The sequence below is a fragment of the Notothenia rossii genome (genome assembly GCF_949606895.1).
Source record: "Notothenia rossii genome assembly, chromosome: 5".
In the NCBI taxonomy this organism is placed as follows: Eukaryota; Metazoa; Chordata; class Actinopteri; order Perciformes; family Nototheniidae; genus Notothenia; species Notothenia rossii.
The window spans coordinates 73,491,786-73,506,897 of NC_136903.1; the positions used below are offsets into that span (position 1 = coordinate 73,491,786).

The 15,112-nt window shown below is 42.5% G+C and overlaps 1 protein-coding gene and 1 long non-coding RNA gene across 4 annotated transcripts in view; one reads left to right on the plus strand and one right to left on the minus strand.

Annotated features, from left to right (window-relative positions):
- The window catches only part of celsr2 (cadherin, EGF LAG seven-pass G-type receptor 2), a 60,383-nt gene that overhangs the window by 5,421 nt on the left and 39,850 nt on the right, over positions 1-15,112 (minus strand). For all 3 annotated transcript variants that reach the window (XM_079681261.1, XM_079681260.1, XM_079681259.1), the window contains exons 6-27: positions 13,814-13,971; positions 13,268-13,431; positions 12,889-13,014; positions 10,330-10,493; positions 9,470-9,649; positions 9,266-9,379; positions 8,539-8,695; positions 8,163-8,304; positions 7,431-7,551; positions 6,548-6,731; positions 6,305-6,406; positions 6,087-6,181; positions 5,654-5,863; positions 5,270-5,453; positions 4,602-4,920; positions 3,586-3,753; positions 3,155-3,278; positions 2,762-2,962; positions 2,488-2,662; positions 1,660-1,772; positions 1,218-1,300; positions 15-141 (exon numbers count right to left, since the gene is read on the minus strand). In XM_079681261.1, the coding sequence (XP_079537387.1) occupies positions 15-141; positions 1,218-1,300; positions 1,660-1,772; positions 2,488-2,662; positions 2,762-2,962; positions 3,155-3,278; positions 3,586-3,753; positions 4,602-4,920; positions 5,270-5,453; positions 5,654-5,863; positions 6,087-6,181; positions 6,305-6,406; positions 6,548-6,731; positions 7,431-7,551; positions 8,163-8,304; positions 8,539-8,695; positions 9,266-9,379; positions 9,470-9,649; positions 10,330-10,493; positions 12,889-13,014; positions 13,268-13,431; positions 13,814-13,971 (3,411 nt within the window). The remainder of the gene's footprint in view (positions 1-14; positions 142-1,217; positions 1,301-1,659; positions 1,773-2,487; positions 2,663-2,761; positions 2,963-3,154; positions 3,279-3,585; positions 3,754-4,601; positions 4,921-5,269; positions 5,454-5,653; positions 5,864-6,086; positions 6,182-6,304; positions 6,407-6,547; positions 6,732-7,430; positions 7,552-8,162; positions 8,305-8,538; positions 8,696-9,265; positions 9,380-9,469; positions 9,650-10,329; positions 10,494-12,888; positions 13,015-13,267; positions 13,432-13,813; positions 13,972-15,112) is intronic.
- On the plus strand, positions 8,210-9,339 carry LOC307039329. Its single transcript, XR_013808203.1, has 3 exons — positions 8,210-8,347; positions 8,526-8,727; positions 9,206-9,339. It is a non-coding gene; the product is annotated as an uncharacterized lncRNA (long non-coding RNA).

Sequence of the window (15,112 nt, forward strand, 5' to 3'; positions counted from 1 at the left end):
AATGGATGGCTCACCTGCACACAGTTGAAGCCAGCGAACAGGTAGTGGAAGATGATCATGTCGCTGTTGACGGAGAGGAGCGCCAGGAAACACGTGACGGAAACCAGGAGGAGCACGCCAGCTGCCGTCTTCAGGCCGGAGCTGCAGGATCACATGAGAAGTTAGTGAGGAGCTGTCAGGAATGTTTCTGAAAATTCATCGATCTGAGGATGAAGACTGATGAGAAGCGACCAGCAGCCAACATCAGAAGTGCAGTAAAATCAGAGGAACAGAGCACGTTTTGTCCTGTGAAGAGCTGTGATCACGAACACAAACAAAGGATAACTGTGGTGCAACAAAGTCCCAAATCTAATAAAACTTTTCATCAGGACCGTGTATTTGCTGTGAAATGTGGAAGATTAAAAAGCCTACGGTTTAAAAAAAGAATCATAGAATAGTAAGGGCGATCAGGCAGGTTGATGTATCCTTAGGCAAGATACTTAACCCCGAGTTACTCAAGGACAACGGTGTGGGAATGTCTGGGAATTTTGGTTTCCAAGAGCAATTGGCACTGCTCTGTATGAATGAGGTGTGAAAGAGCTATATAAGTACAGTCCATTTACCATTTAAGTCATGAAAGAAATAATAAAATGTATTTATAGAAAAAGGCAGAGTATAGTGAGCTATACAAATGTATAAGTATAGTATGTCCTGAAAAATAATTTTTGAAAAATCATAAAAACTCATAGTAAATGTTGCTGTGTAAAGATGACACTACCATCAACAACTGAAAATAATGTATTGTAAAATTAAATATTGGACTATTATGAGTTTTATAATTAAATGATAGTTTGGTCTATGAAATGTAAAAAAAAATTGAAAATAGCCAAACTGACGTCCTTTATCCAGGTATTGTATTACAGAGAAGCAGCACATCCTGCCCTTGTGCAGCTGGAGACCTGAATGTATATACATATATATTATTTTATACTATTTCATTGAAAAAATGACTGACATTTTAAAATTAATAATAGTTTGCCATGATTTCCATCTGGAGCTACAGGGACAGATAACTGAGCTGTTGATAGGGTGGATCAGAGGAAAAGGTCTGATGTCAGTGTGGATCTTGTTGGTCCAGTTTTACTTGAAAGTTTGATATTCCAGGCTGGGAATTTCAAAGACAAAGCCTAAATATAACTACATCAGCAAAATGTCTTATAACATGTTGATGCACTCACACACGAGGCTCTTTCTTCTCCAGGCTGAGGTGTTTCGTTGAGCAGGAGGCTCGGGACGACAGGATGTACAGGAAGACGTTCATCTGTAGACACAAAGCCAAACTGCATCACTGCTAACATCCTGGCACGAGTCCTCTTTCTGTCACAGTCATGTCTAATATTTTCTTTACACACCCAAATGAACAGAGACGGGTGTGTTCCCTGTCACAACAACACCTGAGTCAGCATCATGAGTCAGCATTTTTGGACTGTCAGGCATAGATGATACATATATAGATTGTGAAACATACTAACACAGCTAAACTTCCTGCATTTAAACGTCTATGACATTTTGTAGATTTTTTGTATTTTATTAGTTTATGTGAGCCTTTAAAAAGTGATGGAGGCTGCTGTTGTCATGTGTTTAAGAGATGAGACAACAGTCTGGATGTGCAGGACTCACCGAAACCACCATGGCGATGGGTCCAGCAAAACTCCAGATGAGAGTGTCGTACATGGAGAGCCAACAGAAGTCAGGGTTCCCGTAGCCTTCAGGGTCCAGTCCCACTGCCAGACCTGCAGTCCAACAGAGAAAGACCCATGGTTTGTATTGTGTTTTTAATGCCCGCCTGACCCCGGAACAACTATGTAAATAGGCTGTTTATCAAACTCAATGGTTGTGTCCAACAGTAATGTTCTTGATTTATAACAGATACAAAATCTCTGATACAGTTCCTTGGATTTGCTGAAGCCAATCTCCGAGTTTGGGGGTTTCTTTCCAAGGGGCTCTGATCACCACTGTTGCCTTCACTTTCCGAATCTTCTCTAGCTCCTCTCTGAGCCCCTGTTATTTCCAAATATTATTGTGTTAACTTTTCCTAATGTTGCGGTTGCTTGGGATTGTTATATCCATAACCATTGCCTTATTCTGCTGTTCGTCTGGTTGGTTAGCCATTACCATTTGATCAGAGTCTGTATCTGGAAGTCCCACAGGATCTTAGCTCTGTCTTCTCAGCCACCTTTGGAGGTGCTGCCAGGCGTCCATGGAGTGAGGTCAGCTTCTTTAGCCAGTAGGTTTGAATTATATTTAATTATATAAGTGAAAATGTTTTCTCTATATTTCTATAAAGTGTTATGTCTCCAGATAGATTTCTATAACTGGTAGGGCTCAAAAGCACTTGTAATATGCTGCTTTTAGAAATGTAATACAAGACACACATTGGATGAGGCTCTCCCTCGTACAGCAGGTGTCTCTTGGTGATTGTATTTGTGATTATACGAGGGTTCTGACCTGTGATGAAGGCGGGCACTCCCCAGCCAATCAGGTAGTAGAATCTCATTGGTCCGTAGTTGATGTCTCGCACCTCGCTGATCATGCGGTAGACGTGCAGCCCCTCCAGGAAGAGCCAGGAGAAGGTGCAGAGGTAGAAGAAGTGCAGCAGGATTGCCATGACTGTGCACACAAACTGCAAAGAAAAGGAGGGGAGAAACAGATACGGACGTTTGAAATATTTCAAGATTAAAAGAAACATCAAGTCACATAAATATAGAACAGAAATATTTACCGGGTTGTCTGCCTGGTTGATGCCCAGTATGAAGATGAGCTCAGAGAAGAAGAGAGCGACGCCTCCATTGCTGATGATGCTCGTCTTGTTGCACTGCATGGCTCTCAGGCAGAGGAGGAATATCGAGGTGAGGAAGAGGAAGCCCATCGTCACTCCCACTGTACTCCACGTCAGTATTTTGACTGGCAGAATCTCTCCGTTCTGACGCAAACATCACGATTAAGAGAACAAATATAAATCACATCTATTGTTTGCTTAGTGTATTCTTTTATATGATCATTTAAACTTATGTAAAGTGTCTTTAGGTACTATTAACAAGTGATCTATTCATAAATTATCTTTATATAATTATCTCAGGTTTTAGTGAAGTGTCATTTTTTAAGTGTTGCTCACCTCTCTTCTGGAGATGTCCATGAGCACCGCGAAGCTGGTCATGTGATAACACTGACAGCTGATGTGGGTGTTGTTTCTGAAGACGACCTCGCACCCCTTCGCTGACCAGCCGCCGTTCCCGCCACTGAAAATAAACCCAAAGCGCAGAGGGCGAAGTGAGAATAACACAATTTCATGTTTATTATTATTATCTCTGTGTGTCTTATTGTAATGTTTGATCCTTTAGTTATGCAAGGGGACTGGATAATCTTCTTAATATTGTTTGTTTTCCCCTTAAAAATGACACTGTGATGCAATAAACTGAATTGGTTTCAAAACAAAATGTAAGAAAGTGATTTATGTAAGATTTTTAAACATAAATTATTTTGATGAGCATTGGATGACTTGCAGTTATATTGGACAGATAATCTCGACATGGTGTCTGCACTCACAGTATGGTGTGGTTCCAGAAGACGCAGATGGGTTTGGAGCGCTCCTCGGTGGTCACCAGGCGGAACTGCACAGTGATGGGTTTGTCCAGCGTGTGCTGCAGCAGCTCGTCGTTGTCGTGCACCGTGATGCTCACCACCGGCGAGTTGATGACCGGACGCTTGGGCACCCTGATGGAAATGATAAAAAGACATACAGGGAACCGTTTCACTCTGAGGGGATTTATGTAATCATTGACATCATGTGTCCTCTTTAAATAAAAACAATGGTATAATTCTTAAATATCAACATTTTCAGTTTGTCAGGACAATCTATTTAGGAAAAAAAGATTAAAAGAAAGCTCTAACGTCCTAATAACAAGAAAATAATCTGAATTGAATATGAGCAAAGAGGAGATTCACTGATATTTGAACCATTCAATTAAAGTCCCTTTATGTTATCCTTGTGAGGATTAGCAGGGAAATCCAGTGCATCAATTTCAAATGCTTGAGACTGTGCAATCACTTCACTTCATGGCATGTTTTTACGTTCCAATCACCTTACACACAACTTGTGGCCCCAAGCAAAGTTATATGATGAGGCCCTCTGTTTCGCGACAACGACGACGGGGGGCACGCTACACTGTAGGTGCGCCGCCTTTGCACTTCAGATGAGGCTCCCTCTTCAAAATGAGGGCCCCTCTGCAAAATGAGGCCCCTCTGCAAAATGAGGCCCCCTCCGCGAGGTGAGGCACCACGCAGTCTGCGTGATCTGCGTGTAGGGAGGGGCGGCCCTGACCTTACAGTTCATGATAATTATGACCTTGATTATTTGTCTGACCTTCATATTGCTGTTGTGTTAACATTGTGTTTGTTTATTTAACATTGTATTTCAGCCAACATGTGGCCATGACAAAGGTTAAAAGGTCTTACAATAACAATAATATTGTTTAACGCATAACTTCTGGGACTACAATTTGTCCAACAAAAGTATCTATAACGCAGCTCTAACACAGGTTTATTATATGAACCGTTCTTACCGCAGACTCCTCTTGTCAGGATCGTAGCTCTCTGGTAGCAGCGAGGCCAGGCTGTGGAAGATGATCACACTGGCGATGGCGTCCTGCTGGTTGTCCTCAGGGTGTCGTCTCTTCCTGTTGGACGAGCGGTTCCTCAGCGAGGACTCCGGGAAGACGTCAAGGTGTCTGTGTCCCTTGGTGTCCACAGGCAGCTGGAAGACTGAATCGGGCAGCGTGACGGCCGTCTCCAGGTCCGCAGGACGAGGGCCCCTCAGGGACTGGTACCGCGGGAGTTTGGCTCCGGCGAAATTCATCTTTTTCAGTCGGTCCACAGAGATGACTGCGAGAAACACACAGACAGGCAGAGAGCTGAGCTGATGAAACTGGACTCCTTCTTTAACCAGAGAATTTAAGCCTTCAAATCATATCTTGAGTCCAGAAAATATCAGATCTAGCCCAAAAGTAATTACAGGGCTTATTGGAGTGACACTATTCTTTCTTTATTAATGTTTTATAAGACTTAAATTAATGCTGAAATTATTAATCAATTGATGAATTAGTTAACGTTTTGAGAGTTGGGACCGTGTGGAGAAGCTAGTAGATAAATGTGTCAGTAAACTGGATCTATCCTGCTGTAAAATACCCAGAGGCTTTGGCAATAACACGTTGTGCTTCCTGGTGCAGCTCACCTATGTGTGGTGTGACGATGGTGAAGGGGCTGAGGTAGGTTTTCCTCATGTTCTGTGCCAGTGTGTTGGCGTAGTCCTCATAGTGGCGCAGCAACGCTGCTGTGCCGCCCTCCGAGTGCTGGATCAGCTCCCAGTGCGTCCGCGTGTCTGGACCCAGGATGGCACTGCCCACACGGACCAGATTCTGCAAGAAAAACAGCGAGCGGTCAGTGTGACAGGAGGCCACAGCGGAGAGCGAAAATGAGTGTGAAGTCTTCCCTGTGGATACAGCATGAAAGGCTGGAAAGCTGGCTTTTTTTTGTTCAGTGCTAAAACTGCAGAAATGCTTTGTCTTTATTTAGTTTCATGTGTTTCCATAGTTTCCATAGAGCTGTGTTTGTTCACCTCAGTGAAGTGGACGTCCTGCGTAGCGGTGAGGTTGAAGCCCTGCTGGGTGCTCTCATGCTGCAGCAGACTCTGTGTGAGCCGGTACGCCACTTTCACATCGCTGCCGTAGTACTTCTCCGTGTGCGAGGTGGCGTTGGCCAGCATGGCTGCCGTCTGCTGGACGTGTCCAGAGTCCAGGAGCGAGGCGTTGCGGGAAATCTTTTCAGACTGGGGGAAGAATCAGAAAATATTATATTAGTTGGGGCTTCATTACTAAAACATACATAGGAAAATGTCTCAATAACAATATTAAAAACATGATTGCTAGATTTCTAAATGTAAAAGCCCTCAGGCCTGTTTAAATCACAAGGACCATATCCACAACTTTGCAGACAAGGATGTTATTTTTGGAATTGGTACATTTAAAAACTGACAGGGAGAGAATACCCACCAGGACTTTGAGCTTGCTGAAGGTGACGGAGGTACAGTTGAAGAGATTGGGAGGCAGCCAGCCCTTGTGCTCATCACAGTGACGGATTGCAGTGCCTGAGAGGAAGGAGAAACAGAGAGAGAGAGAGGGGGGGTTGTCAAATGAGAGGGTAGGACTGCAGCTTGAGGCAAGTATATATTGCCATTATTATATGGTAATTAGAGGAGCTGCCATCATACCGAGCGTTCCCCTGGGACAGTGAACGGCAGCAGGGAGACCGAACTTGGTCCTGGGCCACCAGATCCCGGCCTCGATGGCCTGAGGGCAGCTGTCATAGATCACTGAGAGAGATGGAGCAGGAAAGAGAGCAGAGATGATGGTGATGAGGATACAAATGGAAAAGGGTTTAATATACTTGTAGCTATAATAAAGCAGGGCTTATGAATGAATAATGACTCTACAATAATCTGAAGCATTCTGACCTTCACAGCCGTTTGGAGAAACCTCGGCGAAGGGGTTGTCGCAGCGGTCACACTGGCGCCCGATGACTCCGGGTTTACACTGACACTGGCCGCTCTCTCGGTCACACACTCTGGAGAACGAGCCCACCGGGTAGCAGTCGCACAGCAGGCAGGTGTCGCTGCTCTCAGGACGGTAGTGGTTGTCCTGGAAACGGGAGAAAGTTGCTGATTTAGAAGGCGAAACCCACAAATGTCATTGTTGAATTATCTGTCAATTGTTTTCTTGATTGATATAAGTTGTTTGGTCGGTAAAATGTCCGAAAAGTATTTGGATCATTGTTTCTTTAGCCCAATATGACGTCTTCAAATGTGTAGTTTTGACCACATCTTAAATATAATCAGTTAAAAGAGGTGTAAAGAAACCAAAAGCATGAATCAGATAATTGAACATATCTTTTCTTTAAAATCTCCAATAAATTAATTGATAATTAAAACATTTAGGGATTAATTAATAACATTTATATTCAAATTTAAATGTATTAAAGGTTGACCTATTTATCTTTGCAGATTACCTCTTTATTATTTGTATTCATAATAATAAGAATAAGAATAAAGAAAATATATCTAATTAAACTCAATAAAGTTTGAATAAAAAAACAAATGATCTATCTCTAAACCCCCACACCTTTTTTCATGTTTATTTGTTGCAGCTCTCTTTCAAATAGACAGAATACTTAATTTTCTTAAACACACTGCTGTTTATTGATTTCCTGTATACTTGCTTCACACACAGAGTACTGTAATTAATGTGTGGTATCTATGTCATTGAGAAACAGTTGAATACGTTTATTAGTCTGTCTGTTACAGAGCGATGACGCAGAGCTGCAGGTCGGCACACGCTCACCTTGCAGCGGCACTCTCCGCTCGTCTTGTTGCAGTCAGAGTCGAAGCCTTTGTCTGTCGGACAGTTACAGGGGCCGCACGTCTTGTGACCCCACCAGCCTCGGGGACACGGCAAGTCGGTCCTGGAGGCATAACGTTGATTAATTTAGAGTAATAAAAGACACAAAACAAGAAGAACCACAACTGACACAACATGACAAGCACAGACTTAGAACTAACTACTCAGTTCACTGCAATTAACAAACAGGCATCTGGGTAAATCCAACTATTGTCCTTATTTGAAAACTCTATTTGTGTGCACACATGTTAACACAGTCTGTGTACAGCTGGAATATCATTTTTCAGTTTTTTCACAATTATGAATTAAATGATAAAATATCTAGTATTGCTCTGTCAGTTATTAAACTCACACAGATGGTTAACATGGGATTTGTTTTTTTCATATTGACTATTCTTTTTTTCAATTAGTTACCAAGACATGAAATGACCTTTATAAAGACTGTGGCCGTTTCTCAATCGCAAGTAAAACTGCTGCAGAGCAACTATTTCAAGTATACTACGGGTGGTGCCGAAGGACTGTTTAAATGCATTCTGCGCCACTCTATGACGTAGTATACTTGAAATAGTTGCTCTGCAGCATGTGTAGTAGCGATTGAGAAACGGCCAGTGTACCTTGGCTATATCCCTCAGCCCTAACAGGCGCACATTTGAAAGTAAATTGGGAAAACTGTACTTTTTCTCGCAGTAATGGCCGAAGTAGTGGCTGGGACAGTCACACGTGTAACCACGAGGGGAGCTGGGCTTCCTGCTGCAGGTTGACTCGTGCTCACACGGGTTTAACGAGCACACATCAGTGCAGTTGCTGCCATGGTAGCCTGTAAACAAAGGAGAATGAGCTGTTGTGATGGAACAAAAAAGGTATGGCCAATAAACTGTGGTAAGCAGAGAGAAAGAGAAAGATTTATGTCTGAACTCTGTTACTTTTCTGTGTTGCCATTGAGCTTTTACAGACATCATTGTATATAGGCTGAAATAACATTTACAGCAGTATGAACCTCTGCAAACGTTAGGACCATGGTTTTGTGTTTCTGAGCAGTGCGTGGACTGACCGGCGAGGCAGGTGCATGAGAAGGAGTCCCAGTCGTCGCTGCAGTAGCTGCTGAAGGGGCAGGGGTTGGAGCTGCAGGGGTCGGGCACGCTGCAGCCCAGCTCCACGTTCACCTTCCTCGCCTGAGACAGACTCAGAGCCCCGCCCACACGCAGACCCTGGAGGCAAACAAACAATTAATCACACAAAGGTATCCTTGGAAACACAACACAGTAATGTGTTTGCGAGCAAAAGAGTAAATGATCCTGTGCTGCAAATTGCAATTTGGTGAAACAGACAGCGCGATTTGCGGGAAATTAAAGGAGTGTTATAAAAACACTTTAAGTCTGTGTGCATTTTGTGTGCTCTGGTATTAATATATGTTTAGCTGCACTCCATCATTAAGTCAAGAAGTTAAAACTTCAAACAATCCTGAGTTAGAATGATTTTATATCAAAGGGCAAGTAGAAAAGGGTTAAAAACAGAAGGAAAAGTTATTTGAACCAGTGGATTTAAATATACAGGTTTCAACAGATTATTAATGACTGTTTTTTTACACCTAGTCTTTGAATACTAGGCATCTGAATATGTTTTTCTTCAATCAAATTTGACCAAATCGAGATTCCTTTTGATCTGTAAAACACTACAGCAATACCTTCTAGTTGAGATCCTTAGTGTAATACCTTCAGATATCTGCTAGACATGATCACAAATGCTCATATGAGTAAGGGACTACAGAAGGGACGGACCTGTATACAACCACGGAAACCATGCTGAATTTTCCCATCAGGCCTTGCCACACCACCAACGCTCACAGTCTTCAGCTTGGAGTCTCGCAGCTTCCCATCGACCTCCATACTGGCCTGACGAGGAGCATGATAAAGATTTAATGTCTGCAAAACTACAAGATGTGATTCATGGTGATTGACAGCAACAAGGACACATCCACTCACCAGGTAGAGCCCCTGATCTACAGACAGCACAGCCTTATGGTGGCTGGACGCCCCCCCCACACTGCTGATATCCAGCTGCAGATGATGCCAGTCTCCATCGTTTACCAGCACCTCCTCCACCCGGGACAGAGTGGAGTCTTCCCCTCTGTGCAGACCCATCAACACGCTCCCCCCGCGCAGCTACAAAGGCAGGGAGAGAGCCGGGGAAAAAGGAAGGAAACAGCAGGAGGGAGATTGAATCGATGTTCAATAACAGAGGAGAAAAAAGACTGGCAAGATCAGCACTGCATCACATGATGAAGAGAACCAGAGAATTCTGACTGTCTTTTTATTCACGCAGTCAAGTTCAAACCTCAAAAGTCTAAACATCACAGGTGTGCAGAGCTGGAAATAGATTATCGGAGAGTTATGCAACATCAGAGAGTCTAGGCGAGCTGAAACTGTAACTAGACAGAGATGCTACAATGAGCATGTGATCATTCGGGTTTCTGTCTCAACATCGTCTGATTCAGTCAGTGACTCAACCGGCCAACAGGTGGAGCCTCAACCCTAAAATGTTTCATCTTTTTGAAACTACAGGTGTTGTCTGATTTCATGCCAGACCTCACAACCACCAAGAACATTCATATGTTTCACTATTTCAATGTAATTCAGGTGATTTATCTCTTGTGATCAGATTAAGAGACATTAAAAAATAAATAACCTAGAAATCTTTCAACATTTTGCTTTTTTTGTCTAATTAACATTTTGCCCAAAGCTAAAAATGAATGCGTTGTGTCAGTAGAACTGTCAGCAGCAGATGGATGATGGATGAAGGAAAGGAGTCTAAGTGTGTCACTGTTGCTACAAGTTGCTCTCACCTGCAGAGTGAGGTTGTGCTGCTGGCCGGCGGAGATGTGCAGCAGTGTGGCGCTGGCCTGACGCGTTCGAAACATCAGCTCCACGTGCCAGGGGACCGAGGCGGCCGCCATGTTGTTCCACTGCAACAGACTGTTACCCAGGAAACGCTGCGGGCTGGCCATCACTGGAGTAAAAAGGTGTTGAAAAACCGGATAAATTGTTAGGAGAGAGTTAGAAGTAGGAAAAAGTGATGAGGATAAATAGAGAGTTTCACAGTGAGGCAATGCGGTCAATCAGCAAGTCCAGTCTGTTCTCTCATCACGTCCAAGTAATCACATCAAAAAAATGTATCAGACATAGTCTGCCAGCTTTTTTATGCTGTCTGCAATCAAATCAAGCGTTCCAAAAACCCAGTGAGCATTTGCCTCGAGAAAAGAGTTTCAAAATGAACATTGTCCCCAATGCCCCAACATGGCTTTGTTCACTGTCTTTTCAAAGCAGGATTGGCAGTAGTTACTCTTTTTTTTCCTATACTTTGTCTTAAATATATCATTTTGGAATAATTTGGAAGCCTAACTAAGAATCCACATCCAACACCACACCACAGCCACTATTGAAAATCCCAGTGAATTATGGTCTAGATGTGAACTTTTATTCAAGGTCTTCAAATAGTCAGTAAGAAAATATCAATTTGTCTTGAAAGATAATGTATTAAAATATGATTAAAATCGCCTTTCGGTCAATTTCTTTCCTTAATGTTGTTAAATGTGATCTTTGAAGAGGATTTATGATCTCATAACTTTGAAGTCTATTCAGGGTCCAGACCTGCAAACCTCCAGTGCAAATACAGAGAACGTACTTTCAAGTCGTTAACCGTTGAATCAGAAATATTTTTGCACTGATAGATTCAGGATTTTTCAATGAGGCCAAGAGAGTAGATTTTATCTTAAGTCTTTTTAACAAGGGAATTTAATTTATTTTGGCAAGAACATATTTGACATAAATTATCCCTCAAAGCTGTATATTTGTATCTTACACGAGTATGAAGGGGAATCTTTAATAACTCAAACGAGCACTATAAATGCTTGAGTGTAGCAGTAAAACATGAATTAAACATCATTTTGAATGCAGTTGTATCTGTGTTGTTCATGCATCAGCAGGAAGTCTTGGTGTGTGAGCACAGCTTTTTCAAACGGGAACACAGCATGACAGGAAAGGACGCTCTGCCCCTGTCATTAGGCTGTCACTGTAGGAAGCGCAGCAAAGCACCTGATCGAAATGATCGATTAGGGACGGCAAATAAACCGGAGGCTGGAGAGAGACAAAGAAGAAGAAAGAAACTGCAGTGCAATTTCAGTCAAAATGTTTCACGTTTATGCAAAAGCTTTGAAATGAATCCACTTCCACTGCCTGATTAATCGTACTGTGAAGGTTATGCTGATTTTAACCACACCTGTAACCGTAGCTACATGTGGCCAGCATAAGCCAGCAGATCAATATTTATAGTACATTTTACGCACACACACACTATCTAAGAGCTGCAACCAACTTCTAATTTTTCAAGTCAGTGAATAATGACAATTTCGCCAAACTGAGTAAAATACCACTTACTGGTTACTAACGGTCCAGAAAACCAAAAATATATAGTTTACTAACAAGAAAGACAAAAGAAAAGCAGTAAATCTTCAAGCTGGATCTATGATTTTCTTCCTACCCCTGACCCACATAAACTTCATTTAAAAAACACTCCAATGATGGTGTTGATCAGGAGTGTTTATGAAAATAATATATTCAAGGTATCAAAGCTCATTAAACATAAACAACTGCATTATGTTCGACTTCTACAATCCCGTGCCCCATTTTCCTCAGATGTATGCACTCTATGCATCAACTCAGATGTATGCACTCTATGCATCAAACCTGACCGTATTTGAATATAAACCCCTACTTCCTGTTATAATGTAATATACACATGAACATGCGTCACCGAAACAAATCTTTTTTCACCCATTCTACTTCAACCTTCAAGCAAGAGGTGTGTTGTTTTGTCGTTTACTTGACTTATTCCTCTTCCTCTGTCTCGGCTCAAATTGCTGTAAACCATAAATCAGCACAGATAACAGCTGCAGAGGATCAGGTGGAACAAAAACAGACACTGGAGAACACCGGGTCGGAAACATAAACGACTGGACTGTAGGTCACTAAAGTCTAAAAACATGTTTTAGTCTTTCACAGTCTTAAAGAGCTCAACATTCTGTAAACCAGGGAAAATTCACACTCAAGCTTTTGTGATAATCAATCACAATTTATACAGATCCTTCAGAAATCAGATATTCAAACTGCTGTCCTGTCACCAAGAGGCATGATATCTCTGAAATCAAGTCATGTGTTTGCTAAAAGCTGAGATTTCTCATTTGACACCAATAACTGCAGTTGCGCTTTCATTTTGAAATGCAAATGTAGCCTTTTGAGCATGAGTAACTGTTTCCACCCTGCTTATTTTTGACCTGATGGATGACAGCTTCCAACTCGATGACAGGTTGAGTCTCGGGTCAGCGGCACTTTTCATCTCCACTCACCTCTTTCGCAGTTTTGACCTCCAAACCCAAGCGGGCAGTCACAACTGAAGGAGCCCCACAGGTTCACGCAGGTTCCTCCGTTCTGACACGGGTTGTTGTTGCAGAAGTGTCTTTTGGCAGAGCACCCTAGGAAGGCAGGAAAATACGTTAATTATTTCATCATTTTCAACCAAGTAACAAAAAGTCAGAAGGTGATAAACTATTCATAGCAGACACAATGATCACTTCCCACTGACTCCGTTCCCTGCTGAGCTAATTGTTTTCTTCTTTTGCCTCTCTCTCTTCAGCAGCAAAACATTGTTTGACTGCAAAACAGGCGCAGGTTTAAGAGATAAAGTAGAGTATTATGTGTGGTGGCAAGTAGAGGGTCAAAACTAACCTGGCAGAGTGCCGTTGTTAGCGATGAAGCTGGCCATGTCTATGTGCTGGTTGTCGATACGCAGGTTCTTCATGCAGCCCACAAACTGACGGTTGCGAACAGGAAAATCCTCTGGGAGTTTAGGGATCCCTCCGAGGAGCAGGGGGCCGGTCAGGTCCAAGGATCTGAGAAGATGAAACAGGTTTACACACCCAGAGTTTGTTACTCTGCCTTTACAACACTAATAGGGGGAACACAAAGTTCAGTTTTGCAGTGTTATTTTTCCCCCTGGAGATAAAAACATGAAGAAGGATAAACATTCAAATAAAGGAGAAAGCAAAGCAGGGAGAGGTGGCACTTCATTTCAAAACAAGTTCACTATCTTTATTAATGAGCCACTTGCAAACAAAGTAATAAATTAAATTACTGAAGAAAATACAGTAGAAATAAAGTAAGATCTGAGGGAAAGAGCAAAAGGTTGTTTTTGAATGTTTGTTGCGAACATTTTAATTATTTTAACGTTGTAATGAAAGAACTTATAATCCTTTTGAATTCCTGTGGACTCACTTCTTGGATCCTGATTGGCTGCCCTGAGCGGAGCAGGTGTAGTTTCCGATCATGTGACCAAACCGGAGAGCCACGGAGGCGTCACAGTTGTCCACCGTCACCACGACGACCTTTTGGTCCGAGGGGCCCTGTGGAAGGCCCGCCTGGTTCATGATCGGCTGTGGAGCAAGAGAAACACTCATGAATATCAAGATTCATTACGAAGCGCCTTCCTTATGTTTGGGCAGGCTTTGATCAAAACAAAGGAAACTCTTTTTTATTTTTTTCTGAGAGGAATTCATCCCAGAATTATGTCACAGGTTTATTTTAAGAAGTTTCCACCAGTATGCAATGTAACTATAAACATAGCTTGATTTATATGGACAGAAGAGAAGAGTTATTATCGTCCTATAGTTTCATACTCATTTGAGAATTAGCTGGTTTGTCGTATAAAGATCATAAAACACTGAAGAAAATGCCTTGCTGCTATTTTTAAGACGCTGAAGTATTTTGGTCACCTAGCATTTATAAATAGGAATCAAATTGTTAAGAAAATATCTCATTGATCTGTTCCATTGGATACAGGGTTAATCCATAAAGCAGTGCAAAAAATTCTGTGGAATATCAACCAGTGCTAGGCTGCTCAAAGCTTTATGAGCCAGATTAAAAACTGGAGCTTTGAAACTAAGAAACAAAAAACAAATAAAGGCCTTTTTGCACCACACTGAGTTCAATCCCTGTTCAGCATTAGCTAGCTGGTGTTCAGTATTTCAATAATTCATATCATAGCAGCTAGAGCCAAAAGGCAAATAGGCACACACCACACACACACACACACACACACACACACACACACACACACACACACACACACACACACACACACACACACACACACACACACACACACACACACACACACACACACACACACACACACACACACACACACACACACACACACACACACACACACACACACACACACACACACACACACACACACACACACACACACACACACACACACACACACACACACACACACACACGGACACACGGAGAGAGAGAGGGGAGATGAGCCTACTCTCTGCAGGACATCATCCCTGTCGACAAAGGATCTTCTTCATTGTCTAAGAAATCAATGCGGCGAGCAACAAAAGGGGGAGGGGTCTGCGGGGGAAAGAATGATGATCCCGTCAATAAAAGGTTGCGACCTCTTTTCAAAACGGCCGGTTTCTCTGAGGTCACGTAGAGCTCATGTTATCCCTAAGTGTAGGTTCAGGCTGGTGTCGCTGAGAGCGGCCTGCAGGCGGACGC